Source organism: Peromyscus maniculatus, chromosome 23, assembly GCF_049852395.1.
Source record: "Peromyscus maniculatus bairdii isolate BWxNUB_F1_BW_parent chromosome 23, HU_Pman_BW_mat_3.1, whole genome shotgun sequence".
Lineage (NCBI taxonomy): Eukaryota > Metazoa > Chordata > Mammalia > Rodentia > Cricetidae > Peromyscus > Peromyscus maniculatus.
In genome coordinates, this window is record NC_134874.1 from 37,276,480 (window position 1) to 37,303,925 (window position 27,446).

The window sequence follows — 27,446 nt, forward strand, 5'->3', positions numbered from 1 at the left end:
ACAAAGGCACGCTTACTTGAGAACTACCCTGCATGGCTGGATCCCTGGGTGGCACTGTGTGAGCTTATGTTTGTCCCTGTCTGTTTCCTCACCGTCTTTTCATAGATTGTTTGTTGACCTTGGGCTTTGCCAGTCTGCCAGGTGAGAAATGGCACCTCCATGTAGGCTCAGTCTGCATCTGTTGTGTGAGGTTGAATAATTTTTTTAAATTAAATTTTTTAAAAATTTATTTTACATAGCAATTCCAGTTTCCCCTCCTTCTTCCCCTCCCATTCCCTCCCCTCCCCTTCTTTCTACCCACCCCGCTCCACTCCTCAGAAAGGGTAAGGCCTCCCATGGGAGTCAGCAACGCATGGCCTATCAAGTTGAGGCAGGACTAAGCTCTTTCCCCCTGCATCAAGGTGAGAGGCATCCCAAGGTTGAGCATCTTAACAGAGCCTTGTTGATATCATCTCTCCGGGAGAAGAGTGGGGCCACTATTTTGCTGCATTGGGTTTGTGGATTAATTTGGAAAGTACACGGCAGTGTTGACTCTTTCCTTCCACAACTTAGGTTTTCCCATGTGTTCAATTCTCAATATACAAAGCTTAATTCCCATTGATGAAATTGCTTAAGCTTACAGCTGGGGGAATCTTTTCTTTTTACGTGTCCTCTACATGAGCCCCCCCCCCCCCCACACACATACACACTTACTTTGCTCTAAGGCTGTTGTGCACATGGCCAGTGCTCTTACGGAACCTGTCAGAACAGCGCCTCAGCTGGTTCCTGGAGTAATCACGGGCTCCAGACTGGGATGTTGGAGGAGCTTCTGGCTTACTTTTGACACTTGCTCATGTCCTCTGGAGTCCTTAGCACTGTGACAGTCGTCAGCAGTGGTGGGCATGCGGTGGCTCTGGGGCTGCCTCTGCCTGCTCCCAACTTTTATAGAAATATTTCTTGTTTCCCATGAAGCCCAGCGCTAGGTTTTAAGTTGAAATATGTATTTCTTGTCACGTTGGGAAAGCTCTTCTGTGTTCCTTATCAGGTTTTAAAGATGGTGAAGGGTGTGAGATTGTAGCATATGCTGTTTGGTGTCTGGTGATTCCAGCCATGCAGGGCGGTTGGGGGACAGCCTGGAGCCCAGCCTTCCACTGGGGGAGTGTGGAAGGTGGGTGGAAGGTGGAGGCTGGAGCCACCATCTGCTGCTGCTGTGGTCCTGACAGAAACAGGGGAGCAGGAAGGAGCCCTGCTTTCTCTTTCCTTACCTGTCAGTCATACGTCATTGCTTTGACAAGATTCCCGAGAAGAAGCTTGAGGGCCGAAGACTCATTTTGCTTACAGTTCTAGAAAGATCAGTCCATTATGGTAGGCAGGTGTGGGCAGAGCAGCTCACATTATGGTGGGCAGGAAATAGAATGGAATAGTACCTGAAAGAAGCCTGGGTAAGACCTAGCCCCTAAGGACCTACCTCCAGGGACCACGTCCTGAACCAGCTTCTCCTTCCACAGCACCAGCTCCCAACAGCTGGGTTCTAATCTTGGCTCCATCGATGGCTTGGCATCTGTTCCCTGTGATCTGGAAAAGCCCTTGAACACACAAGTGTGTTTTACCTATCTTCTGAGTGGTACTTAAAAAAAAAAAGTGGTTCGTCTGTGTGAGTGTGTGTGTGCTCACAGGCCACGCCACAACACACATGTGGAGGTCAGAAGACAACTGTTGGGCATCAGTGTTTTTGTTTGTTTGTTTTGTTTTGTGTTTTGTGTTTTTTTTCCTGACACCCTGTTGGGTTTGTTCAGGTCTCTGTACAAGCTGTCTCACCAGCCCTCGTAGGCGCTTCTCAGTCCAGTCAAGATTAACCATTATATTTAATGGAGGATTTCCCTTTGCAGGAGCCGGCCAGTTGGGTTCTAGCAGACACACGGAGTGGAATATAGCGGAGTGGGTTTGGGGAAAAGAGCAGATGGGCAAGTAACTGTATAAAGACCCCTGCCCCACCTTTTATGTGCTGTTTCTGCGTGTCCAGAATGCTTTTCTGCAGGGTGAATTCACTTCTTAGTAGTATGGCAGGATAAGTTATGTTCTAAATGACAGGTGATGCTAACTTCGCCCAAATAAAGTTGTGCATATTACGGTAGTCCGGCAGCTCTGTCTCCAGTGACTAGATAGAAAAAATGTCTTTGCAGAGCCCATGTGTGCTGGGCAGCGCTGCTGGGCCCCAGTTCGCTCCCTCCCTCCCTCTGCAGTGAGCAGGGAGTGAGCCGGTTCCTGCTTTAGAGCTTATTGGAGGAAGGACCGGGTCAAGTCTGCCGTATCTTAGCTTGCCTTTGCCTAGAAGCTCAGGCCATGGTGCTTGATCATATGTTCACCAGGAGGTGAATTACGGCATGGTGTGGTGTCTGTGGCACAGAGGAAATGATTTCTTGGAAAGGAAGTATTTTTCTTTTCTTTCTGGTGGGTGTCTTCTAGGGGAGCTGTAGTTTCTGTTTCTGTCTAGCACAATTCTATATCCAACCCGTTGGCCTGATGTTGTCATTATGGTAACCTTTTTCTAAGAAGTGCCCTGGTTTGTTTGTTGGGTGGCTTTACATAAAATCTGCCTGACCGATGTCTGAGCTAGCTCCTCCAGTATGTTTTCTATTTTAGACATTTCAAAGCTAAACTTCTCTGGTATTTCACTATTCCCTCAGGTCACCACGTGAGGTGGACATGCAGAGGCAGGGTCTCTGTGGAGCCCAGTGAGGGCCTTCATTGGGTGCTCACGGAGGCTGTTCCAGTGTTAAGTGCTGCTACTGTTTACTAACTGTGGGGTGTAGATCAGTGGTAGAGTTCTCGGTTCATGTGTGAGACCCTGGCTTACAATCTCAGTACCAGGGGTGGGTGGAGTGGAGAAAGGAACAATTCTTCAGGTGAGTGAGCCTGATAGGTTGGGTGCAGGGGCCTGGTGGGGTGTGCCTGGTTGTGGGCCCCTTGCTCAGACACCACACCGTGGCTTTGGCCCTGTGCCCTGTAGGTGTGATCAGGGTGCAGCCTCCTTTGGGTGACTTGCTCTGCTCTGTTGGGGTTTTCATAGCTTTTCTCAAAGCTCTGAGTTTGGAGATGTCTGTGGGCAATACGTTTTGAGGATTCTTATCCAAACAGCTGTGTCTTTTATCCTTTTGGGTTGCTTGTCACAGGACAATTTCTGGGACAGTTGTGTGTCATGCAATTAAGTTTGCTGGTAAGATGAGCAGAAACTGTCTTAAACAGTTCTTTATTGTTACCGAGACCCAGGAGGCAGTAAAGGTCACCTCTGATCACGAAAGGCCACTTGAGTTAACCTCAGCAAGCCTAGGGGAAGCCCGAGTTTCTTGCTTCCTGAACTTTTGGATGAAAACTTGCTGCTACTGGGAACTGCTGGGGATTGACGCTCACCTTTTCTGTGTTCAAGGGAAGTTGTCCCTGTTTATAGAGGATATGAGACCGGGGGTTTCCATGAACAGCTCATGTGTTTGGGTCATGAGGAGCCAGAAAACCCAGTCAGGAGTGATTCCAAGTTCAGATCTTTTTTTTCATTGTCAAGCTTTAGTTTTCTTCAAACAGTATACTGCCCATTGTGAGTGGCTTCCTGTGTGTGTGTGTGTGTGTGTGTGTGTGTGTGTGTGTGTGTGTGTGAGGCTGTTGTGTCCACTTCTTTTTGGATAATCCCTTTCTCCCTTGGTCTGTAGCAGTGTGGGCCACCGGTTACTTTGGTTCAGTCCTGTTTCTTCTGGTGACACAGGGATGCACCTCTGTTGAACGCGTGTCACAGACGCTAATGTTACTTTTTCCGTTGGCTGGTAGTTAAAGCAGTGTTAGGATTTCTTTCATCTTCCCACGTTTACTTGCTGGCTGGCTAGTGTTTTGTCAGCTTGACATAAGCTAGAGTTACCTGGGAAGCTCAATTGAGAAAATGGCTCCATCACATTGGCCTGGAGGCAAGCCTGTGGGCGTGTTCTTAGTTAATGACAGACGACGTAAGGTATTATGTAAGGTGGTCCAGCCCCATGGTGGGAGGCGCCACCCCAGGGCTGGTGATCCTGGGGTGTTTAAGAAAGTAGACTGAGCAAACCATGGAGAGCAAGCCAGAAAGTAGTGTTCTTCCATCAGCTCCTGTCTCCAGGTTCCTGCCTGGATTTCTCTCAGTGCTGGACTATGATCTGGGAGTTTTAAACAGAAATAAACTCTCTCCTCGCCATGTTACTTTTGGTCATGGTGTTTTATCGAAGCAGTGAAAACTCTAAGACACTGGGAAAGTACGGGTCCTTCCTCAGTGCAGTGATGGGTGACAACTTTGGGGTCATTGAGGAAGGGAGGCCACCTGAAAGGGAAAGAAGGCAGAAGGATCTGGAATTCATTCATAGACTCTGATTGCCCCCCCACCCCCATCCCCAGTTATTTTGATAGGGTATCAGGTTAAATGTATGCTCATTATGTAGCCCAGGTTAGCTTTGAGCTCAAGAGTCTTCTGCTTGCTGTGTGCTAAGATTGCAGGTGTGTACCGGCACCAGGCACGGCCTCCTCCACCCCCTTAAATACATGGTCTTTCATAGCCCAGGCTGACTCTGTGTAGCTGAGAATGACCTCGGACCTTTGATTCTTTTGTCTCTAGCTCCTGAGTGCTCTCCCCCTGGTTTATGTGGTGCTGCAGATGGAACCCAGGGCTTTGCGGATGCCAGCAAGTGCTGTACCCGCTGAGCAACATTCCCAACCCAAGGCCTAGAGTTCTTAGAGTGAGAGCTGGCCACCTGTCTGACTGGGCTCTCCCTCCTCTCCCTCCCCCCATCCCCACCCCCACCCCCACATGCACATTCACCCCCACTATAGTGGCAGCCAGAGCTTAGGACATTTTCCTGTGGTTTTTGTGACCTTGTGTTCTCAGTGTTTACCAAATACTTTAAATACTTTCCCCCAAATTTTGCCCTTCATTTCATACACTGCACATTCAGGCCATAAAAGGACCCATTGAGATAAATGTTAAAGTCCCACAAATCACAGTGTGTCTTAATGGTAGGTATTTAAATTCAGATTTACAGAATACTTGGAGTAATTTAATGATGGGTGGGACTCTCCTAAATTTTCCATATTTTCCACTTGGTTTCTTGGGGATCACATCTCTGGAGAAGTTTCAACACCCTGATGCCTCTAACTTCGGTAGTGATGAAGTGACAGATACTTCATGCACTGTCCCTTTATAAAGGAGAAGGCTTGATTGGAAGCCTTGGCTTTCTAGAATTTTCTATTGGGAAAAGGGTTCAGGGAAGTAGCAGATGACAGTCCAGGAGGGAGAGAAGATCACAAGGATGTGGAGTGGGGGCTGGGAGGGATGCACATCAGGGAAAGAGGGGAGCAGAGGCACACAGCTGGGAAAGCAGCTGGCCTTTGTGCTGAGGGAAGAGGGGTCATTGGGATTTGGAGTCAGTGCGTTCCTGGGAGAGGAGCAATAGTGGAACCAGGAGTGTTTATGGGAACCCAGCTGTGTGGCAAAATCTTATGTATGTGATTAGAACTCAAATATCTGTCTTTATCAGACAAGTATGAAGAGCAGAGCAGTACACCTGGTGGTTATGAACACAGCGTGAAGCTGGATTTCAGATTCTTGGTAGCAGGGGCACTCACTGAGAGACTGTGGTGTGGCTCAGTGATAGAGCACCTGCCTAGAATCCCCCAGTGAGGGGCTGGGGTGTGGCTCAGTGATAGAGCACCTGCCTAGAATCCCCCAGTGAGGGGCTGGGGTGTGGCTCAGTGGTAGAACACCTGCCTAGAATCCCCCAGTGAGGGGCTGGGGTGTGGCTCAGTAGTAGAGCACCTGCCTAGAGTCCCCCAGTGAGGGGCTGGGGTGTGGCTCAGTGGTAGAGCACCTGCCTAGTATGGAGACTACATCCTCAGCACTGTGAAATACATAAGTAAGCAACAACAAACTTAGACCCCTTAGCACTGCCTCCTTGGGTAGATTACTTGGTTTCCTTAGGATTGTGTATCCCTGGCAGTCCTGAAACTCGATATGTAGATCAGGCTGGCCCAGCTGAGAGATTCCATCTTTGAGCTTGTGTGTCATTCAGTGTTTTATCATTGGCTGTGAGAGCAGTTACCATCAAACCAGGCAATGTCCCGAGTTTACAGAAAAGCGTAGATGAGACAGTCCTTGCCTTAAATGGAAGCTCTGTGCAGCGTTGGAGAATGTGTGTCTGTCACATGTTGGCATCCCTTTGTTTGTGAAGTCTGGTTATGAAAAGGTTGTGGTTTCCATACATATATTTAAAGTATCCTGAGTCATGGATTGAAATTAGTGCTTGACATAGCATCTACCTGAAAAAGATTTATGCTTTGTCATGTCTTAACACGAAGGCCATGCATTTACTGCAGTAATTCATGGCATACAGTAGTTAACTGGTACAGCAGTACTCATTCTGTGCACTCTGCTGTGTCTGTGTCCTTTGAGAAATTTCTGTATTGGAGTGAAGTTAGTGTTTGATTTTGCAGGAATCTTAGGAAAGGGGCCCACATATGCGCACACTGTAGATTGTCCATGAGCGCCGTGTGTGGAAGAGACTGGAGAGCAAGAACTCTGCTCTCACTTGCTGTTCATTGTCTTGACTCAAATCTAGAGTCGCATCGATGGGACTTGCTGCTCTTCCAGATGACCTGGGTTCGGCAGCCATGCTGGCAGCTCACAACTACCTGTAATTCCAGCTCCAGGGGATCCTGTGCTCTTGTCTAGATTCTTTGGGTCCCGTGTGTGTGTGTGTGTGTGTGTGTGTGTGTGTGTGTGTGTGTGTGTGTGTGTGTGTGTGTGTGTGTGTGTGTGTGTGTTGCTCCTGACTTTACTTCAGGTGCTTGTAGAGGCCAGAAGAGGCAGTTAGATCTAGAGTTGGAATTGTAGACAGCTGTGAACCATCTGACCAGGGTGCTGGGAATCAAACTTGGGTCCTCTGGAAGAGCACCAAGTGTATTTGACGACGGAGCTGTATCTCCAGCCTTTAAAAAAAAATCAAATATTCATGATAGTATCACATTCAAGGTCTTTGAACTTTTATGTATATATGTGACAATACAAAAAAGAAAATATGAATTGAGTACTTTTCGTTGTTTATCACTTCTTCCATTAGCATGGGCTTGAAATGTCAGAGTTCCACTTACAAGATGGACTGCACATTGTTTAGTATGCATTCTGTCTGGTTTGGGATATGAATATTCACTGTCTTGAGGTGTTTAAACTTGAGCTGGAGCACTCTGCCTGCTGAGTGAGCATGAGGACCTATACCTGGACCCAGCATCCACATGAAAAGGCTGAGCATGGCAGCATGCACTTGTAACCCCAGTGCTGGGGAGGCTGAGCAGGGCAGATCCTGGGGCTTACTAGCCAGCCAGCCTAGCCCAGATGGCAAGCTCTAGGTTCAATGAGAGATTCCATCTCAAAGCAGTAAAGTGGAGAATGGACTGATGGAGATGCCCACATCAGTCTCTGGCAACATGTAAGCATGCATGTGTATGCGCACGCTTGCACACACACACACACACACACACACACACACACACACACACACACTACAGATACATACTTAGGTGGGCGCACGAGCCTCAGGGGCATGTCAGTGTGTGCAGTATTTGTTGTGGAGCTCTGTTCATGTCTGGACATCTCTGGATAACTTGGGAAGGATGACCTCGTATCTCTCTGGTTCTGCATGTTCTTGTTGCTTCCCAGGGCATAGATGTCTCAATTTCCTCCTCACTGCAGCCGTGAACTCTTCCTTTCTAGTCTTCTATTTCGAGCCTTAGCTTGACTATTAATAGAGCATTTCCACTGTTGACTTCCAGGCTTTGACTCTTGAGTTAACGATGCTGTTCTAACAGGGATAGGCAACTATCCAGCTTGTCGATGATCCCCAGGGAAGCTGCTGTGTCCAATGGTAGCACAGCTCAGAACTAGGAGCTCTTCTTTATGCTTCAGATAAAAGTATCTCCTGATGGTAACGATGAAGACTTGCTGGATGGCTGATTTAGAATTGGGCCAAAAGATCTTTACTGAGGTCCGCTTGACTCTTGAAAGTCAAGCGGCTGCCTTGGGATGCTCGTGGGAAGTTGGTCAGGGGTACTTGGGAAGACCTTTCCTTCCAGTGGCTACTATAGGCTTTGCTGGATTCATTATCTGCAGTTCAGTGTTTTAGCCAAGTTCATACTTATTTTTGCTTATTCTGCATGGGCTTCTCACAGACTCATGGTGTGTGTGTGTGTGTGTGTGTGTGTGTGTGTGTGTGTGTGTGTGTATGTATGTATGTATGTATGTGTAGGTCTTTCTCTGTCACTTACCGCTTCTGTTTTGTGACAGTCTCTCACAGAACCAGGAGTTTGATGGGCTGGCCAGTGAGTGCCAGGGGTCTGCCTTTGTGTCCCTGGCATTGAGTGTGCTGGTATTTTGCGTCGGTGCTGGGGATCTGAACCCTGGTTGTCATGCTCACACTGCAGAGCGTTCTACAGGCTGAGCCATATCTCAGGCTCCCTATTTACTCAGTGGCAGCCTGTCCCAGAGATGATGGACAGATTGCACCATTGTGTCCTGCTTTATCACTTCTTAGAGATTCCCAGGCACAGATCTGTCCATTGTTACCTCCACTCTCTTTTTTCCTCTTCTCTTTTTGGATTCCACTTAAGCTCAATTTAGAGTTTCTTACTGTGTGAGCTTAGTTTGTTTCTCTGTTTTTTTGTTTGTTTGTTTGCTTATTTTCCTCTTCTTCCTCCTCCTTCTCCTCCTCCTCTTCTTTTTCCTCCTTCTCCTTTTTGATTTTTCTAGACAGGGTTTCTCAGTGTAGCCCTGGCTGAGCTGGAACTCAGTCTGTAGACCAGGCTGGCCTCAAACTCACAGAGATCCCCCTGCTTCTGCCTCCCGAGTGCTGGGATTAAAGATGTGTGCTACCATGCCCAGCTCTGTTTTCTTGTTTCTTTCGGTATAAGGTTAGACTCATGATTTATGACTTTTCTTTTTTTCCAATAAAGACATTTAATCTTATTTTTTTTCTCCTATAGGGCGGGGGTGGGCAGCAAGATGGCTCAGCAGGTAAAAATATTTGCTGTCATGCCCTGGAACCCAGCACAACAGCAGATGTGGCGCACATCTGTAATTCCAGCATTCCTATGGTGAGGTGGAGTAAGGAGAATCTCCTTAAGGTTCAAGGGCCAGCTAGCCTGAAATATGCAGTGTTGTTAGAAACACAGAGTCCACACCTTAACAAGGTGGAGAGAGAAAACTGAGCTCCAAAAGTTGTCTTCTGAGCGCTCCACATGAGCCGTGCAAGGATTATTCAGAAGTGTGGGGTTTAACAGCCAAGTGTTTGCAGTTTCCTCTCTTCTCCTGTTGCTTCCTAGTGTAGTTCCTAGTGTAGAGAACATGGTTTCAGTTCTAGGGATTACAGTGTTGGCATCTGCTGCTAGTCTAGATTTTTCTATTTCTCTTGGGGTTCTGTCATGCTTTGCTTTATATATTTTGAGATTTAGGCACAGACATCGATAGGAGTACAGACTCTTTGGTGAACTGATCTTTTTCTTATTAAGCAATATCCGTTTTTACCCCTCTTAATTTGCTTTGCCCTGAAGTCTGCTTTGTGCATATGAATAGCTGGTCCCTTTTATGATCATTATTTAAATGTAACACCTCTTTCTCTTTGAGGTGAAATTGCCATGGTTATTCATATGCTGAGTATCAACCAGGGTCAGACCCTGGCCATTTCAAGTTTTTTTTTTTTTTAAAGATTATTTATTTATTTAATGTGTATGGTATTTTGTCTGCACGTATATCTGTGTACCATGTGTTTGCAGTGCCTGGGGAGGACAGAAGAGAGCATTGGATGCCCTGGAACTGGAGTTACACATGGTTGTAAGGTACCATGTAGTTGCTGAGAATCAAACCTGGGACTTTGAGAGAGCAGCCAGCGTTCTTAACCATGGAGCCATCCCCCCTCACCCCCGCCCTTTGGATTTTATGTAGTGAGTGTCCTATGAGTAGATACTGTGGGAGTGCTGCTGTTCATCCACCTCGCTGGGCTCAGCATGTGCTGCAGCCAGCCTCTCTGGGTGCCTCCGTGCTAGTCAACTTTTTAAAACCTCCCTATTCCTAGTGCTGAGATTAAAGTCGTGAGATCCCAGCCGGGCGTTGGTGGCGCACGCCTTTAATCCCAGCACTCGGGAGGCAGAGCCAGGTGGATCTCTGTGAGTTCGAGGCCAGCCTGGGCTACCAAGTGAGCTCCAGGAAAGGCGCAAAGCTACACAGAGAAACCCTGTCTCGAAAAACCAAAAAAAAAAAAAAAAAAAAAGTCGTGAGATCCCAACTGCTTGGGCCACCACTGCCTGGCCTCTATGGCTAACTAGTGGCTTAGCTCCGCACTCGAGTCTTCAGGCAAACTTTATATCAGCTACACAATGCTATTCCCATCTAATGGGAGCCGTTCTCTTTATGGTTGTTGTTTCTGTTGCTATCCCGTCTAACAAAAGGTGCTATTTATGAAGTCCTCAGCGAATTTCTAATATTTTGAGTTTGCACCCCTGAAATATGTAAGACTGCTGTCAGGCAAGAGTTGGTTTAAGAACAACTCACCTGCTGGGCTGTGGTGGTGCACACCTTAGGTCAGCACTTGGGAGTCAGAGGTAGGCGAATCTCTGAGTTTGAGGCCAGCCTGCTCTATAGAGTGAGTTCCAGGACAGCCATGGTTACCCAGAGAAACCCTGTCTTGAAAAGACCAAAAACCAAACAAATTATATAAACAAACAAATAAATGAACAACTCACATGGCTTCTGTCTTTTAATTGCTTATAGTTGTGTTGACTTTGTGCATAAACTTCAATTGAGCTATTCATGATGAGGTGTGGTGTTTTGTGTGTGTTTGAGATGAGAGCTGATGTAGCCCAAGCTAGCTTTGTAATGAAGATGATCTCTGTCTTCTGATCCCCTGCCTCTACTCCTGGGTTGGGATCACAGGTGTGCGTCACACCTAGCTTAAAGTGATGGTGAGGCTAGAACTTGGGCCTCTGTTCTGCGGGCAGGCAGGCTGGCTACCAGATGAGCCACATCTCTAGCTCCTAAAGTTTTTGTTGTATTAAATTTATTTATTATCACTCATAATTGAAAACTTGGCTTCTTACCTCAATTCAACCTGGGGTCTGTAGTTTTCTCCTGTCACATGTAGCCGGGCTGGAGAGATGTCTCACCTGTTAGCACTTGCTCCTCTTCCGGAGAACCTCATTCAGGTTCCCAGCACTCATGTTGGTGGCTCCCAACCTCCTGTGATTTCAGCTACAAGAGATTCCATGCCCTCTTCGTGACTCCACGTGCACTCACGTACATGTGTGCACACTCACACACAGACACACATATACATATAAACAATAGAAAGAGTAAAAGGTAGTCTTTAAAATAGTCAGTGTATGTATTTTAGAGTGGGGCCACTTTTTCTGGCCAGGTTCCTTAAATGAACTCTCCCATATGAAGAGTGGAAGCATGAACTGTACTTAACGTGGTGCACGATAACTTCTGGATGAAAATTTTAGGCAGGAAATGGCAGAATTGCTTAGGTTTGGGGTGTCATTTTTAGAAGACTCGAGCACATGCAGTAATTTATTGTCATTATGGGGCAGTGGCTTTGTTGCATTTTGTTGACATTTTGGCACTATTCTCCCAGGTAAGACTCCACACATCACTATGGTGGCAATTCCTTGGCATGTTCTCACTTGGTTTCTGTAACTAAAGCTGGCAACAGTGGGTGGGGGCCTCTGACATGGGAGGAGAGTGAAGCCAACGCTCACCCACGGAGCTGAGCTAAAGGCAGCTTTTAATTAGATTGATTCATAATTCACGTTGGGGGAACATTTCCTAAATACGATGGTTTCAAGAACACTAAAGCTGCTCATACATTCAGGAAGGAGTGGGCAGAGAGTAGCAGTATGTTCTGAGTGCAGCTCAGTTCTCCCTGTCATTCCTGACAGGCTGACTGGGGATGCTCTGTCCACAGCCGCCTGCCTGTGTCATGCTTGTTTCTGGCCTATCTGCATTCCCAGCCCTCTGTACGTGTCACATGGGTGATGTGGTGTGGTCAGGGCAGGGAATGTCACCACAGTCCGTGTATATTACCTGATGGGAATAAACCCAATTCTGACAGACAGTGGAAAGAGCGAGGAGAGGGGGGGTCAGTTCTCATTATTCACAGTCCTTAGGATCCACACACCCTACCTCTGAGAACAGTGAATTAGTGAGCATCAGGTCCAAGCTCCCGGAGGAAAGCAGAGCTCCTTCCTGACGTACTCCCATCACCAGGTGCGTGATAGACAGCTTAGTTTAATGTACGCTGCTCTGGTTGTCATTCATGATGGCTGAACTCTGGGCTAACCGCTTGGTAATCCAGGTCCAGACAAAACTGTCTGCAAGGCAAGCATCCACCACGCCACATCCGAAGCCCCCTGAGCCTTTTACTTTAGCAGGGTTGTTAGATATCCTCAATTCACAATTGAAGACTTGGCTTCTTGTCTCAGCTCCAGTTAGCTGGGTTTCTTTTCCCTATTGAAGTATGTGTCTAGAGGCTAGAGAGGGCTGCTCAGTGGTTATGAGTGTTATTGCTCTTTCAGAGGAGCTACACAGCGACTCACATCCATCATTTGAACAAAAATGCATGTCAAGGGGCTGGAGAGATGGCTCAGCCTTGCCATCCATGCTTGGAAACACTGCCTGGCACTTGAGTATGACTTTTGGGGATTGTTTTAAACATGGACAGAGCAGGAGCCTGTAAAAAGTTGACCAGGCAGATAGCGAAAGATGGCTTATTTATAGTAGAGTCCAGTAGAGTGGCACCTCGTCTGACCTCAGCCAGGAACACACGCTGCCAGTGACTCGGTAGTTTTTTGCTGTTCTGAATGTAGCACCAGCATCCTCGTGGTGCAGGTGGGAAGATTAAGATCTGGAGACTTGAGTAATTTCCTGCATGGAGCCCATCTGATAAAGAGCTGAAGTGTGAGTTTTGAACTCGTGAGTTAGTCATTTCAAAACCCTCACCTGTTTGTTATAGGCCTGGCATTGTGGTGAGAGGTTCCACGTACGGCCCGGAACTTGCATGGTTGAGTTTGGAGCCACCACACATTAAGGGCAGAGGTGGACAGGAGACTTCGTGACCTATGGCTGGAGGTTAAACCCAGTGACCCATCCTGAGTGGCAAAGACAGAAGACCCGTAACAGTCCAGGGTCCAAGACAGGGTGCCTAGAAAGAGAGAACTCTGGTGGCTTTGGCTGGGGCTAGCCACGGAAGGAACCTGTAGGGCATGTGCTGTGTTTGCAGGAGGCTGTGACTTTGAGCTGCTGTGATATCTTCAGTTAGTTGGGCCACCTTCCTAGCTGTCCAGACCTAAAGTTGCAAAGACCAGTACTTATTAGCCTGGGTGGCTTCTGCCTTTGGTAAGTCCTGAGTCTTTGAGAACCGTCCTCCTGTGGACAGCTGACATGGGGGGCGGGGGCTGGTGGTTTTTTCACCTCTGAGAGGGGCTCTTTCTGTTTGCTCTGCATGTGTCACCATGGTGGGTTCTGGCTTATTCCAGAGAGATGCTTTCCTGGGGGGTGGTTTCAAACGTTGGCATGGCTGAGGTCTGCAGGTGGAATGGATTAGGGCCATCCCATTTCCTGCGTCGCCGCAGCTCTTTGGGTGTATGAGGTCTCGAGAAGGTGCTCCGCTCCTCTCTTCCTCCCAGCATTCTCACAGGGTCAGTCTGAGCCCAGGCCAGCTGACCCGTGGGAGTCCAGATTCTCAGGGAGACTCGTGCAAGTGTCCCCTCATTTCCTACCCCTTATCCTGCAAGTATTTTCCAGTTGATGCCCACACAGCAACCTGAGAGAAATGCTTCCTGGGCTGCCTGTGGTTCGACTGCATTGTACTTACATCTGGTCCAAGTTTGGTGGGTACACATTGTATGCACTATTCCAAATTGTGTGTTTCAAATTATGTAAAGATACAAATAAGTACCCAAAAGCTGGTGCAGTATTTTGGGAATGTGTCTCCCTTAGATTCTTGGGGTTTACATACAAACTCCTAAAATGCCTGGATAGTAAATATTGTGTGCTCAGTAGCCATATGGTCCCTATTGCATCTACTCAATTTTGGTGTTGTAGCCATAGATACCAAGCAAGCCCCTGAGTGTAACTGAGGGCCAGTGGAACTTTCTGTATGAAACTGGGCACAGTTTGCCAACTGAGGCAAGAGCTGCTGGGAGCCTCTGTAGGGGTGAACTCTTGCAGAGACCAGCATACGGGCAGCAGAGGCGTGTCATGGCAGAAAGGTATTTCCTATGAACTTAAGAAAAAGAATCCTAATCCCAAATCATTCAAGTCATTGGGCGTTCTTTTCTTTCTTTCTTTTTTAAGGTTTACTTTATTAACTTTAAATTGTGTGTCCATGTGTCTGTACGTGTGACAGCAGGTACTTGCTGAATCCAGAAGAGGGCGTTGGACATCCCGAGCTGGATTTACCAGTGGTTGTGAAAAGTTAGTGAACACTGTGTTTCTCTCATAATGTGGAATTTTCTGTTGTCCTTCAGTCCATCCGTCTGTCCATCCATCCATCCCTAAGTGTGGTGGGCTGGGGAGTTGATCGTCTGAGGTCAACAGTTTATGTGGCAGGAAAGACAAGGGCTCTGTCCCTCCACAAGATGCCTCAGCCTCCCTCTGCTGTAGGGAGGGGGAGGGGCGGGTGGACTTGGAGCTTTTCAGCCAGGATCAACCTGTTTGACCAGTGATTACTTGGTTTTCAGTCAGTAGAAGGCCTACTCTTTGGAAAGGCTGTGTGCATGCAGGATAAGATAAAAGGGTTTATACATAGCTGGGTATGCAGAAGTGCTCGCCTTGCGTCCCAGAGGGAAGCAGGCCTTTGACAGCGGAGCGAGCGGAGTTACCTGGTGTGTGTCCTTCATTGACTGGGCCTGCCGGGAAAGCTTCTAAAGGCCTCAGAAAACAACAACAACAACCCACTGATCAGTTGTACCGTACCTTTTAAAAAATTATTAACTTACATTTATAGATCTATTTTATTGTGGTGGCAGGGGGAGGGCATGTGCCTGCCACAGCACACGTGGGAAGGCCAGAGGACAGTCCTCAGGAGTTGCTTCTCACCTTCCACCTTGTGGTCATCAGGCTTGGTGGCAAGCATCATGTTTTTCACTGAGCCATCTTTTGGTTCCACTGCTTTACGATTTGGAGGGGTTGCTGAGGATTGAACTTGAAGCCTTGAGTATTCTGGGCCACACCAAAGCCTCATCAGTTAGATCTCTGAGCTGTAACTCTACCTCATCTACCTCATAGTGTGTAAGAAACGGGCAGGCGAGTCCTGGGGTCTGCCCGCCATGTCTGATTTCCTGTACCGCATGCTTTCTGTCTGTCCCAGATCCACCCACCCCTGCAGATAACCTGTCTCACTTCCACAAAAACAAACTCCCAAACTGAAGCAAACTTCCTGGTCCCATTACAACACGCTCACCACAGCTCTTTGTTTTGTCTTGAGAGGATCTCATAGAGCCCAGGCTGGCCTTGAATTCCTGATTCTTCTTGTCCCCTCCTGAGTGCTGGCATTTCTGGTGGCCACCACCACACCCAGGCGGTGGGCTTTATGCATACTAAGCTGAGCTACAGCCTTAGCCCAGGTTCTTCTGAATTCTTGCTGTCTGCCTGCAGCTCCTGTTGAAACTTCATCCCACTTGTCAGGGTTCATTACCTTAGACAGACCCCTGCCTGCTGAAGATTCTGCATCAAGGGAGTCAAAAAATCAGTCTGCTTGCAGAGCTGTATAGGTAACTAATAAAGACACAAGGGACATTGCAGGGCCAGAAGGCCAGATGACAGGGGAAGGGGCAAGGTCTGGACAAGAGAGGAGCAGGTAGTAGACGCTAGATGGAAGAGCATGTTGGAGAGCCGTGTGACAGTTCTGGGGACCCAGAGGTATATACACACCGGAGTGTGTTTGTATGTGTGTACATGACAGTGTGCATACACAGTGTGTGTAGGTGTGTAGGCACCTACACACATCAGTACATACAGATGCGTGCACCTGGCGGTCTGCCTGGGGGAAGGCTTAGGGATTATGGGTGATCACGTGGGAAGTGGGTGCCGGGTGCTAGGTGTTTAGACTCAATTTACACTATTATTATTTTTTTAATTTACATTGTTTTGTGGGTGGTGCTAATCCTGGCTGTTGGGGATATTATATAATGAAGTGCTTTATTCACTTACCCAACAAATCATTATTTCATGTTGAAAATGAATTAGAGCAAAGAGGTGCCAGTGCCTGTTGTGGCCGTCCAGCCCGGAGAGTTGCTGGGGCTGATCAGGACAGGCCTGACGGAGAGCTGTTACAATGGTGAATGGGGAGACCCGATGAGGGCGTCTGTGCAGCTACCCACGCCCATCTGCAGTGCCTATCAGTACAATGCCCTAAGACTGAAGGGCTTCTCTTAGAAGAAGCAAATGCTGCTGATAGTAATTTCCAAGTCACTGTTACTTTTTGTTTGTTGTTTTAAGACAGGGACTCCTTTGGTCTAGGTTGGTTTGTAGATGAGGATGACCTTGAACTCCTGATTCTTCTGCCTCTACCTCCTTGGTGCTGGGATATAGTTGTGCACTAGAATGCCTGGTTTATGTGGTGCCGTAGACAGAATCCAGGGTTTTGTTCCTATTGTGGTCTCAGCCCTGGGTATGAATTTTTACTGAAATATAATTAATTAGACCATAAGCTTCTCCACTTGAGGTCAGCTTCACACCTTGAAGTTATTTCAGTATTTTTTTCAGGAGTCTTTAAAGAAAAAGTCTTTTTAGTAGTTAATGTACGTGTGAGTATGTTCCCAGGGAGGTGGAACCCTTGGGACTGGGGTTACTGGCAGGAGTGAGCTGCCCATTGTGAGAGCTAGGAACTGAACTCTGGTCCTCTTCAAGAGCAGTATATGCTCTTAACCTCTGAGCCATCTCTCCAGTCCCCTATTCTGTTTTTTTTTTTTTTTTAATATATTCAGAGTCCTCTCCTGTTCTCCTTTGTGAAACCACTAGCAGTCACTAATCTACTTCATATGTTCTTAGGTTTTGCTTGTCTACTCGGGATATTTCCTCTGAGTGGAATCATGCGATCTGTGTCCACTGCTTCTGCCTTTCCAGAATTTGCTCAGGCTATGGAAGGTCCATCCATGTTTTTGCATATATTTGTCATATTAGTATCCCTCCCTTGGTGGGTTTTTTTGTTTGTTTTTGGTTTTGGTTTTTTTGAGACAGAATCTTGAGCTGTGTGGGCTAGCCTGGACTAATGATACTCCAGCCTAAATCTCCCAAGTGTTGTGATTACAGCTGTTCATCACCATACCACATATGGCATATACCTTCCTTTTTTGGAGCTGAGTAGTATTCTATGATGGATTTAGCACATTTGGTTTCTGCCTAATCACATGATGGGCATGTGGATGGTTTCTGCTCCCCTATCCTCTACTTAGTTGTTTTGTGAACCCAAAACTGAGAGATTCAGAGTCACTGACTTGGGAAATGGCTCAGTTTGGAAGTTGCTCACGAAGACCCCAAGTTTGCATCTCCAGAACCAAAGTAAAAAGCCAGTGCTGCAGTCTCTGCAGCCCCAGTGGCATGAGGTGGGAGGCAGAGACAGACAGGGCCCTGGAAACTTGCGGGCAGCTAAGCTGGCCTGTGCAGCAAAGTTCCAGGCTAGTGAAGACTGTTTGAAACAGTAGGTGGGAGGCCCCTGGAACTCACCTCCTCATATATGCTCTGTGTGTATGCATCTGCAGACGTGTGTTTAGAGAGAAAAATCACACTTGGTCCAAGAGACTATGAGGGCCATCGACAGTCTAAGCCTTGAACTGTAAGGGAAGCAGTTTTTAGGCAGTAGAGAGTCTTGGGAATTGTGGAGGATTTTGTTGAAGTATAATTCAGTAAACATAGCAGGGATAGTTCAAATCTTGATCAAGACTTCAGTGGTTTACTTAGTGGTCAGGCTATTTATCTGTCAATCTGAAATGCTACTCGATCAACATTCCATTTAATAATTGACAGAAGCATGCAGCAGAGGCTCGCTCTCCTCTTCCCGTGGCTTAATAGTCTAGTCAATTACTTTGAATTTTCTTAATAGACTGACTCAAGAGAAGTTACTGTTTCTGAGTAAAAACTAGCATGGTAGCACTTGCCTGAAATCTCAGCACTTAGGAATGGAGGCAGGGGGACCAGAAGTTCAAAGTCATTTTCAGATATATGAAGAGTTTGTTGCCAACCTGAGGTGTGTTAGACTCTTTGGGGATCAGAAAGTGTGTGAAGACCTGAGTGGGTGTGAGTGGGTGTGTGCTGTTGACATGAGTGGAGATGGGCATGTCCAGGACACTAGCCTTAGGCCCGTGGCAGTCTTACCTTCTGGCCCACGTGTGGCTGTTAAGAGAGTGTGTGCAGAAAACATCCACCATAGCTTTCTACCCCTGGATGTCTCTGGCCTGAAGACTGCTCCCCTGTAGGGACTGTTCCTGCTGAGATTAGCTAAACCTGCTTCTTATTCAGCTGTATAGACTTAGCCTGCCTCCTTGTCTTTCTGTTTGCAGCAATCCAGACTCTGTCCAACTCACACACTAAGCCTCCGGGTGCTGCAACTTCTCCATCAGAGAGCCCAGTCCACCTGGTCCCAGCTTTTCTGTGTATCTGTCTGTCTGTCTTTCTTCACTGTCCTAGCCTGATCCAAGTCCCTGGAGCCATGTAAATGATGAGGCAAGACTCAATCTCAAAAACTAAAAGTTGCAGTGTGGTACCAGTGTCTCTTCCACATTGGCCTCAAAAGCCTGTGGAGGGTAATGCACGGCACAGTGCTGAGTACTGCTCTGTCTTGGTTGGGAACATTTTAATTGAGATATAAATAATATATGCCGCCGGGCGGTGGTGGCGCACGCCTTTAATCCCAGCACTCGGGAGGTAGAGCCAGGTGGATCTCTGTGAGTTCCAGGCCAGCCTGGTCTCCAAAGCGAGTTCCAGGAAAGGCGCAAAGCTACACAGAGAAACCCTGTCTCGAAAAACCAAAAATAAATAAATAAATAAATAAATAAATAAATAAATAAATAAATAAATAATATATGCCATAAAATGTCACCCTTTTAGTGTCCCCGCCAGTGGGTTTTAGTATATCCCAAAGCCACACCACCACAGTCAACTACAGAGCGTTTCCCTCACCCCGAAGGAGCCACACCTGCTGCCCCCGGCTCCCACTGTCCTCCTTCCTTTAGCCTGCCCCAGGGAAGTTTTGTAAAAGTTCTTCTTTAACTGGCTTTCTCCCTCCCTCCCTCCCTCCTCCCCCCTCCCTCCCTTCCCCCCTTCCCTCCCTCCCTCCCTTCTTCCTTTCCTCTCCTCTCCTCTCCTTCCTCTTCCTCTTCTTCTTTTTCCTTTTGATTTCCAAGACAGGGTTTCTCTGTGTAGCCCTGGCCGTCCTGGAACTCACTCTGCTGACCAGGCTGGCCTCGAACTCACAGAGATCCACCTGCCTGGCTTGTCTTTATCTTTTTAAAGACTTTAATTCTGTGCATGTATGGGAGCCTGTGGGTGGGTGTGTACACATTAGTGTAGGTGCCCGGTAAGCTAGAGGCTTGGGAACTGCCGGACCCGTGTGCTCGGAACCCTGGGAACCCGCCTTGGATCCTCTGTAAGAGTGGTTCACTCTCGCAACGACTGAGCCCCAGCCCCTGGTTTTGGTCTTTATAGATGTTGTGATTTCTTTTTTCTCGAGCTTACTGGCACACATTTGTTCTTTTTGTTTTATTTTACCTAATCTTTAGAAAATGTTTTGTTACATTTTTACTTTCTTTGTGTGTTGCAGTGTGCTATGTGCTGAGGCCTGACTATGGTGGTGTTTTGAGACAGGGTAGCTGTAGCCCTGGCTATCCCTGTATAGACCAGGCTGACCTCGAAGCCAGCCCACAGAGATCTGCCTGCCTCTGCCTCTTGAGTTCTGAGATTAAGGAGCACACTACTGTACCTGCCTAGCCTAGCCTTTTAGATCAGGACCTGGTCCCTGATTTGATGGTTAGTCCACTGTAGTCTGGTTTGTTTTTTTTTAAATCGGTTCGGGTTGTTTGCCAGCTTTATATGGGTTTATTTGCTCTTTACTTAGAGGATTTAGTTAATCTGTTTATAATGTTTGGGTTTGTTTTGGTTGGTTGTTTGAGACAGTGTTTTATAACTTAGCCCAGGCTGGCTTTAAACTCACCATTCTCCTATCTCAGCCTCCTGGGTGCTAGTATTATAGGCATGCACTACTGCCCCCACCCTATCCCCTGGCTTTTTGACTTTCTTTTCTTTTCTTTTTCTTTTTCTTTTTTAAATCTGTGTAGTCTTGATTTTGCATATGTTCGTGTGTGTGTGTGTGTGTGTGTGTGTGTGTGTGTGTGTGTGTCCGTCCATTTGTCCATATGGGTGTACAGACATGTGGAGACCCAAGGTTGATGTCTGGAATTAACCTCTATGTGTTCTGCCTCATTCATTAGGGAGGGTCTATGAATCAAGGCCAGAACTCACTCATGTGCCCTGTCTGCTCTAGGGATCCTGGTTCTCCTTCTGAGGCAGGAATTGCAGGCTGGCTGTCATGACCACTGAGCATTTCTGCCAGTTCTGGAGGTTCTGAACTCTGGTCCTTAGGGTTGTGTGACGAATGCTCTGACCATTGAGCCACCCCTAGCTCCCTTGCTGGTTTCTACTGAATGAAACTTGCCCCTGCAATTTGAGGTGGGATTTTGTTATTGTATTCCACGGCTCTTAGCTCCCTATCGCCTTTCTTTTTAATCCAAGAGCTGCACTAAAGCTTTAAAAATCTCCTGATGCGTACATAGGTTGATTATAGCTGATGGAGTTGATGTTTTTCTTTTATGCTGTGACTTCTGTGGGAGAGTTTTGCATTCACTCTGCAGCTGGGATTTCCTGCCTCTCGGTCAAGTGCATGAGAATCAGGAGGAGGTGTTCTGTTGATGTGCTATTCTTGAATCACACAGGATACTATCCTGTGCCCCACACCATCCCTCCTGAGACCTCTTCTGCCCACATACCCACCTAGGCATGCTGTGAGTGTTGCCTGTGAGTGGAGCTCTGGGAATGTATGGAGGATCTCTGTCCTGCCACCTTCATTATACAGTGAGGTGGCCGACGGCAGCATACTGCCGGCCTGGCAGCCTCCGCCTCCTCATCTGGGCCCCCGTTCAGTAGGAAGTGAGACTTAGGGTACCAGCATGCTCACACACTTCCCCTTGGTGCTGGGGTGGCTGGGCAGAGGAGGCAAACACATTCTCACTCAGCCTGTTCTCCTTTTTAAATGAGAAAAAGCAGCAGGGTTAGCAGGACAAGCGAGCGGACGTCGTCAGCCCTGTGCAGACTACTTTGTGAGTCAGTTTTTGAAAGAGTGCACACTGAGGCCAGTCTGGGGTGCTTCGCTCGTCTGCTCTTACTGACTTGAACCTCATCCCGTTTCACATGCTTTGTTCTCTTGTGTGTATTTACACATCAGCCTACAACAGCGCCACAGCCACCCTTTGAGTTGGCCGATGGCGAGAATGTGAATGCACATTAATAACCCGAGCGCAGACTGCAGAGGGGGAGCAGGCACAGCATTGACGACCGGCTAAGAAGCCGACAGGAACACAGCTCCTGGCCCTCTCCTTTCCCACAAAGTCACTAATGTTTTTAATTGAAAAGTAAGTTTTTCTCATGAAGGTTTTTCTTTTTGGTTTTTTGAGACAGGGTTTCTCTGTGTAGCTTTGGTGCCTGTCCTGGAACTCTGTAGCCCAGGCTGGCCTCGAACACACAGAGATCCCCCTGGCTCTGCTTCCCGAGTGCTGGGATTAAAGGTGTGTGCTGCCTGGCAAATGTTTTTCATATAGTCATTTTTGAAGGAAATTTAAGAATTATAGCCTTAAACAGAGTAAGAAAATTATGCTGTATTACTTAATGTCATTACCAACTTTTTTAAAAAACAATTTCATATAGCCTAAGCTGTCCTTGAACTTGCTATGTAGCTGAGGTTAACCTTGAACTTCCAATACTTGTACTACTTCTGCTGGGATTATAGGTATGTACGCTTATGTCCAGATATGGGTTTTTGTTTTTGAGGCAAGGTCTCACTATGTACCCCTAGCTGGCCTGGAACTTACTATGTAGGCCTCCAGTGTACAGAGAACCGGTAGCCTCTGCCTTCTAAGTGCTGGGATTGAAGACGTGCTCCGCCACACCCAGCACATGTATATGTGCTCATGCATTTGCTGTGGTGTGCATGAGGAGGTCTCCGGGATTGAACTCAGCTCATCAGGCTTGGTGGCAGATGTGTTTATTCACTGAGCCATTTCACTGGCCTCTCTTTTAATTTATATTATATTTTATTTTTTTGATGCAGTGTCTTTTGTAGACCAAGTTAGACTTAAACTCATGTCATCGAGGATGAACTTGAACAACTTCTTCTCCTCTTCCTCCTCCTCCTCCTCTTCTTCTTTTCTTCTTCTTTTGGGTTTTCTAGACAGGGTTTCACTGTAACAGCTCAAGCTGTCCTGGAACTCTCTGTAGACCAGGCTGGCCTCAAACTTCTAATCCTCCTTCAGTCAGTATCTCATGCTGTTATTGCAGGTGTGTGCCTCTGTGCCAAGTTCATGCAGTGTTAAGGATGCATTGCATCATACAGTGCTGCAATGTGTATTAGCCATCGTGGAGGAGCAATTTATCCTCTCCTCCAAAGTGGGTCATACTATCCACCTGTTCTGTTTTTATCAACAGACTTACGTCTTAAGGATATTTTAGTATTTCCAAGTTATTGGCAGATAATAGTGCACGCGTCTGGGAGCTTCCCCAGTTCACAGGAACGTGAGCTCTCTCATAATCAGTGAACCAGTATTAATACCTTACTGTCGGCTGGAGGCCTGCTGTGTTCAGGTCTCCCTAGTGTTTCAGAATGTTCTTTTTCATCCCTTGGACTCCTTTTGTGGGGACAGGCTCTCAGCCTTTTCTTGTTTGGGGGCCTGGGCAGTTTCTAGAGGAGCTAGCTGGGTGCTTTGTGGACTTACTCAGCTGGAGTTTGTGGGATGTCTTTTCACTGTGAGACTGTAGGAGGCAGACCCCTGGGGCCCCATTGTCACCCAGCATGTCACGTGATGTACCCGCAGTGGGACCGACAGTGGCCACCTGGCTGCTGTGGATTGTGTTGGTTGGGGTGGTGTGTCCTTCTTCCGCCTGCCCATGCTGCTTTGGTGGCAGGCCGTTGGCGGTGTCCTGAGGGGGGGTCAGCCTCATCGATTTGGGGGATCTCTGCACACTCGGGATGTCTCCCTTTATTACTTTACTGTCTCATTTCTTTTTTTTTTTTTTTTTTTTTAAGATTTATTTCCTTATTATGTACACAGTGTTCTGCCTGCATGCCAGAAGAGGGCACCAGATCTCATTACAGATGGTTGTGAGCCACCATGTGGGTGCTGGGAATTGAACTCAGGACCTTTGGAAGAGCAGCCAGGACTCGTAACCTCTGAGCCATCTCTCCAGCCCCTGTCTCATTTCTTTATATCTGTGTGGACAGACTCACGGACGTTGATGGCTGTTTTGGCTAAAGCTTAGTATCGCCTTGCTTCATTGTGTAAAACGTTGCAGGCTGGCGCTTAGGAGCTGTTAAGTGACTCCTCAGCCTTGGGCACGATGCTGCCAGTATGAGTACCGTGTGCGCGCGCAGTACAGACAGAGGCCAGGAAAGGGCTAGGGAATTGGACCTGCGTCCTCTGGGAGAGCAGACAGTTTTCTAACCGCCGAGCCATTTTCCAGCCCATTGATATCTATCTCTCTCTCTCTCTCTCTCTCTCTCTCTCTCTCTCTCTCTCTCTCTCTCTCTCTCTCTCTCTCGTTTTTTTTTTTTTTTTTTTTTGTTTTGAGATGCTGTCTGTCTTGTTGTGTTTCCCAGGCTGGCCCTTAACTCTTGAGCCTACGTGGGCCTCCCAGTGTCTGGGGTTACAAACATTTATGGCCGTGCCTGGCTCCTTTTGTATGCATTGTGCACTGAGGTTTATCTCAGTGGTCCCTTGGCCTTGCCTGTGACCCTCGAGTGATACTGTGAACATGTTATATATGCACTCTTCATACATGCATTTCCAATGACTATGTACCACTATGATCAGCTAAAAGAAACTTTTGAAGGATCTTGTCATTCAGTCCATGGCCACAGCGATTTGAACTCTTTAATGTTGTGACACATTGTCCCATTCTGAGTACTCATTGTTTAGTGCCACCGCAGACCTCAGTGACCTACAGTGTCTTTCCCTCATAGGGCGGATCAGTTAAAAAAGAGCCATATATATAATTTACTTTTGGTGGGGAGGGGTGCACATGCTACCATGTGCTTATGGTGTTAGAGGACAACAGGCAGGAGTGGATTTTCTCTTTTACCTTGTGAGTCTTGGGATCAAATTCCGGTCCCCAAGCTTGGCAGTTTCCTATGCTGAGCCATGGCCCCAAATAGACCAGTGCTCATCAGTCATTGGCTCTGCTGGGACATCTTGAGCAGTGGCTTTGATCTCTGAGCTGCCATTTTCCTATCTACTCTGATGTGTATTCCCCAACTTACACTCAAGTTTGCGTGATGGCCACCTAAATAATTCTACAGTGTGCGAGATCGCCCTGAGTGCTTAGGTGTTCCAAAATCTCTTCAGGGAAGAAGGGTAGAGGAACTGTTCCAGAAGGTGACGGACTTTTGGAGGCTGGGGGCTTCAAGTTGTAGGCCAGCCTGGGCTAAATAGTGAGAGATATTTTATAAGCAAAAAAACAAACAAGAGCATAGTCGGGAGGTTTGGATTAAAGAGAGCGTCTTCTCTCTGATAACCCTGGGGGTGGAATTAATTTGATTATCTCCTAGGGTGATGATCAGATCCACTTTGTCTGTTGAAAGACAGGTAGGGGTTAAAGCTCTGTGCTTTTCTGGAAGATTTAGTTTTATACCATACAACCTTAAGAGGCCAGTCCAAGTCTGAGAAGTCAGTTTTAAGCAGTTGTAGAAGTAAAAAACAAAAAATTGAGAGTGATCTTAGTTTGCCTTGCTTAAAAGTCCAGCCCTTGGGGCCTGGCAAGGACAAGCAGCCTTTGTGTTTGCTGGTGCTGGTGTCCTCAGAGCTCCCATCAGACCTTGGTGTGTGGCCCACCTCCGGTGACTTGTTGGTTAAATGTAAAAATATATTGCTGCCCAGAACCCACAGCTCTTCCTAACTGTGGCTTATTAAGCTCGCCCCCTGCCTCCCACCAAGGTTTCACATAGCCTAGGCTGGCTTCCAGTTCACCACATACTGAGGACATAGACCTTGAACTTCTGATCCTTCCGCCTCCACCTCCCAAGCGCTGGCATTTCAGGCATGCATCACGCCTGGCCTTTGTGATGCTGAGGATGGAACCCATGACTTCGTGTATTTTGGGCAAGCATTCTAGCAGATAGATCCCCAGCCTGAGCTGTTTAGGCTTGTAAGCCTTAGTTTTCTGTGATCCGTTAAATGGCTGTAGAGTAGTAACCACCTCATGGAACTCTGATGATGGTGGGCGGGTGTTGCATGGACAGTGCCTGCTTAACGTAACTGAGCAGCTAATGCGTGTTACTTGCTGTGACGAGCTCCACTGAAGGGAAGTAGATTGTATTTTTACATTCTCACATAACAGGATGTGCCAGCAGCCCCACGCATTCCATTGATAGATTTCATTGACTACTTGGGCGGGGGCATGGAAGGGTCAGGTGGTTGTCTGGGCGACAGACTGCTCCCCAGGGTGGTGTTGGAAGCACCTGCTTTGCAAACTGCTCATTAGCTCCTGGTTGTAGACTTACCCTGAGCATTTTAGGAGATAGGAGACAGCTAATGATTGGGGGATGAGTTGGTGGGATTAATAAGCACTGTCCTACGTGTGGCATTTGAATTAGTGACATTGGGGAAGGAGAAATAAATTACATCGAGACAGCATTCAATAGCTAACTGACCTCTGAATACTTCTGAGTTATAGTATTTAGTCAAAACTTTCTCTGACAAAACACAAGTTTTTAATCCTCTAGTCCAAGGCAAGGAAATCTGTTTTTACCTATGAATGCCCTGGTTTTGTTGACCACAGTTGAGAAATGCCCTGTTCAGACTCAGTGGGAGAGAGAGACAGGACCTGGGATGGTATGAGTTACTTAGTTTCTTTTCTGTTTCCGTGACAAAATACTATGACCAAGGCAACTTATATAAGAAAGCATTTAATTTAGGGCTCCCGGTTCCAGGAGGTTCGAGTCTGCGATCATCATGGCCGGGAACATGGCAGCAGGGGAAGGCCTGGCGCTGAAGAAGTAGCTGAGAGTTCACATCTGATCCACACACAGTAGCGGGGGTGGGGGGTGGGGGTGGGGGTGCTAACTGGAAATGGCTTGCTTGGGCATTTGAAACCTCAGAGCCCACCACCAGTGACATACCTCCTAATCTTTTCCAAACATTTCAGCCAACTGCAGACCAAGCATTCAAATGTATGAGCCCATGGGGGCCGTTCTCCTTCAAACCACCATGAATGGAAATGTCCGATTGAGACAGGCTCTAAGTGAGGCTGGTTTCACATCTCCCAGAGCCGCGGGGTAAGGTCAGTGATGCTTGGAAGAAATGTAAGGAACACAGGATCTCTGCAGACTGAAGCCTGCGAAGCCAACTTCTTTCCTCAGGAAAGGCTGTCCTCTTTCAAGGTCCAGATCCAGGGTTAAAAAGCAGCAATAGGGTGTCTTCCAGGAATCCCTAGGGAGGGACTGGGGCACGGCCTAGCTGTAGAGCACCTGCCTTCCTAGGACCCCCCCATCCCCCTCCCGCCAGGGGCTGGGCATGGTTCAGAAGGCTTGTCTGCTGTGCGTAGGCCTTGGGTTCCCTCCTCAGTAAACTCTTAGAAGTCAGTGTCCTGACAGATCCTGGGAGAGCGTTCCTTAAGGTGTGAAAATGGCGCTATCCATTCGTGAGACTTTTTTGCTTTTTCAAGACAGGGCTTCTCTCTGTCCTGGATCTCACTCTGTAGCCCAGGCTGGCCTCGAACTCAGAGATCCTCCTGCCTCTGCCTCCTGAGTGCTGGGATTAAAGGTGTGCGCCACCACCGCCTCTGCCGCCCCTTGAGACTTTCTTACAAAGTCCCAAGCGTCCCTGGGACTTTACTGCATCCTTTGGATGCATACTTTCTTTCCCTCACTGTAATGGCGCCTCGGGTTTGAAGCTGCAGAGCATTCTTTGGCTAGTGCAAAGTTCTTGCCACTAATGCTGCCTTAAGAATGGCAGCTTATGCTGAATAAACTTTGTTGGAGGGCAGGATGCAGGACCACCAAGCTCTGACCTCTGCTCTTGAGGAAGATGTCATGGGACCCAGGTGTGTCGTTGTGGAGACTCTCACAGATTTGTCACCAGCATTTATTGAGCCTGGGTTT

The 27,446-nt window shown here is 47.5% G+C and overlaps 1 protein-coding gene across 5 annotated transcripts in view; it reads left to right on the top strand.

Moving 5' to 3' along the window:
• The window catches only part of Smurf1 (SMAD specific E3 ubiquitin protein ligase 1), a 95,344-nt gene that overhangs the window by 32,844 nt on the left and 35,054 nt on the right, over positions 1–27,446 (top strand). The window contains exon 1 of one of the 5 annotated variants that reach the window (XM_076560716.1): positions 9,762–9,975. The exons of 3 other annotated variants lie outside the window; for them this stretch is intronic. In XM_076560716.1, coding sequence (XP_076416831.1) covers positions 9,933–9,975 — 43 coding nt within the window. In that variant the 5' untranslated portion in view covers positions 9,762–9,932. Of the gene's footprint in view, positions 1–9,761; positions 9,976–21,691; positions 21,712–27,446 lie in introns of those variants that run through there. One more of the 5 variants, XM_076560717.1, reaches the window with a different exon arrangement.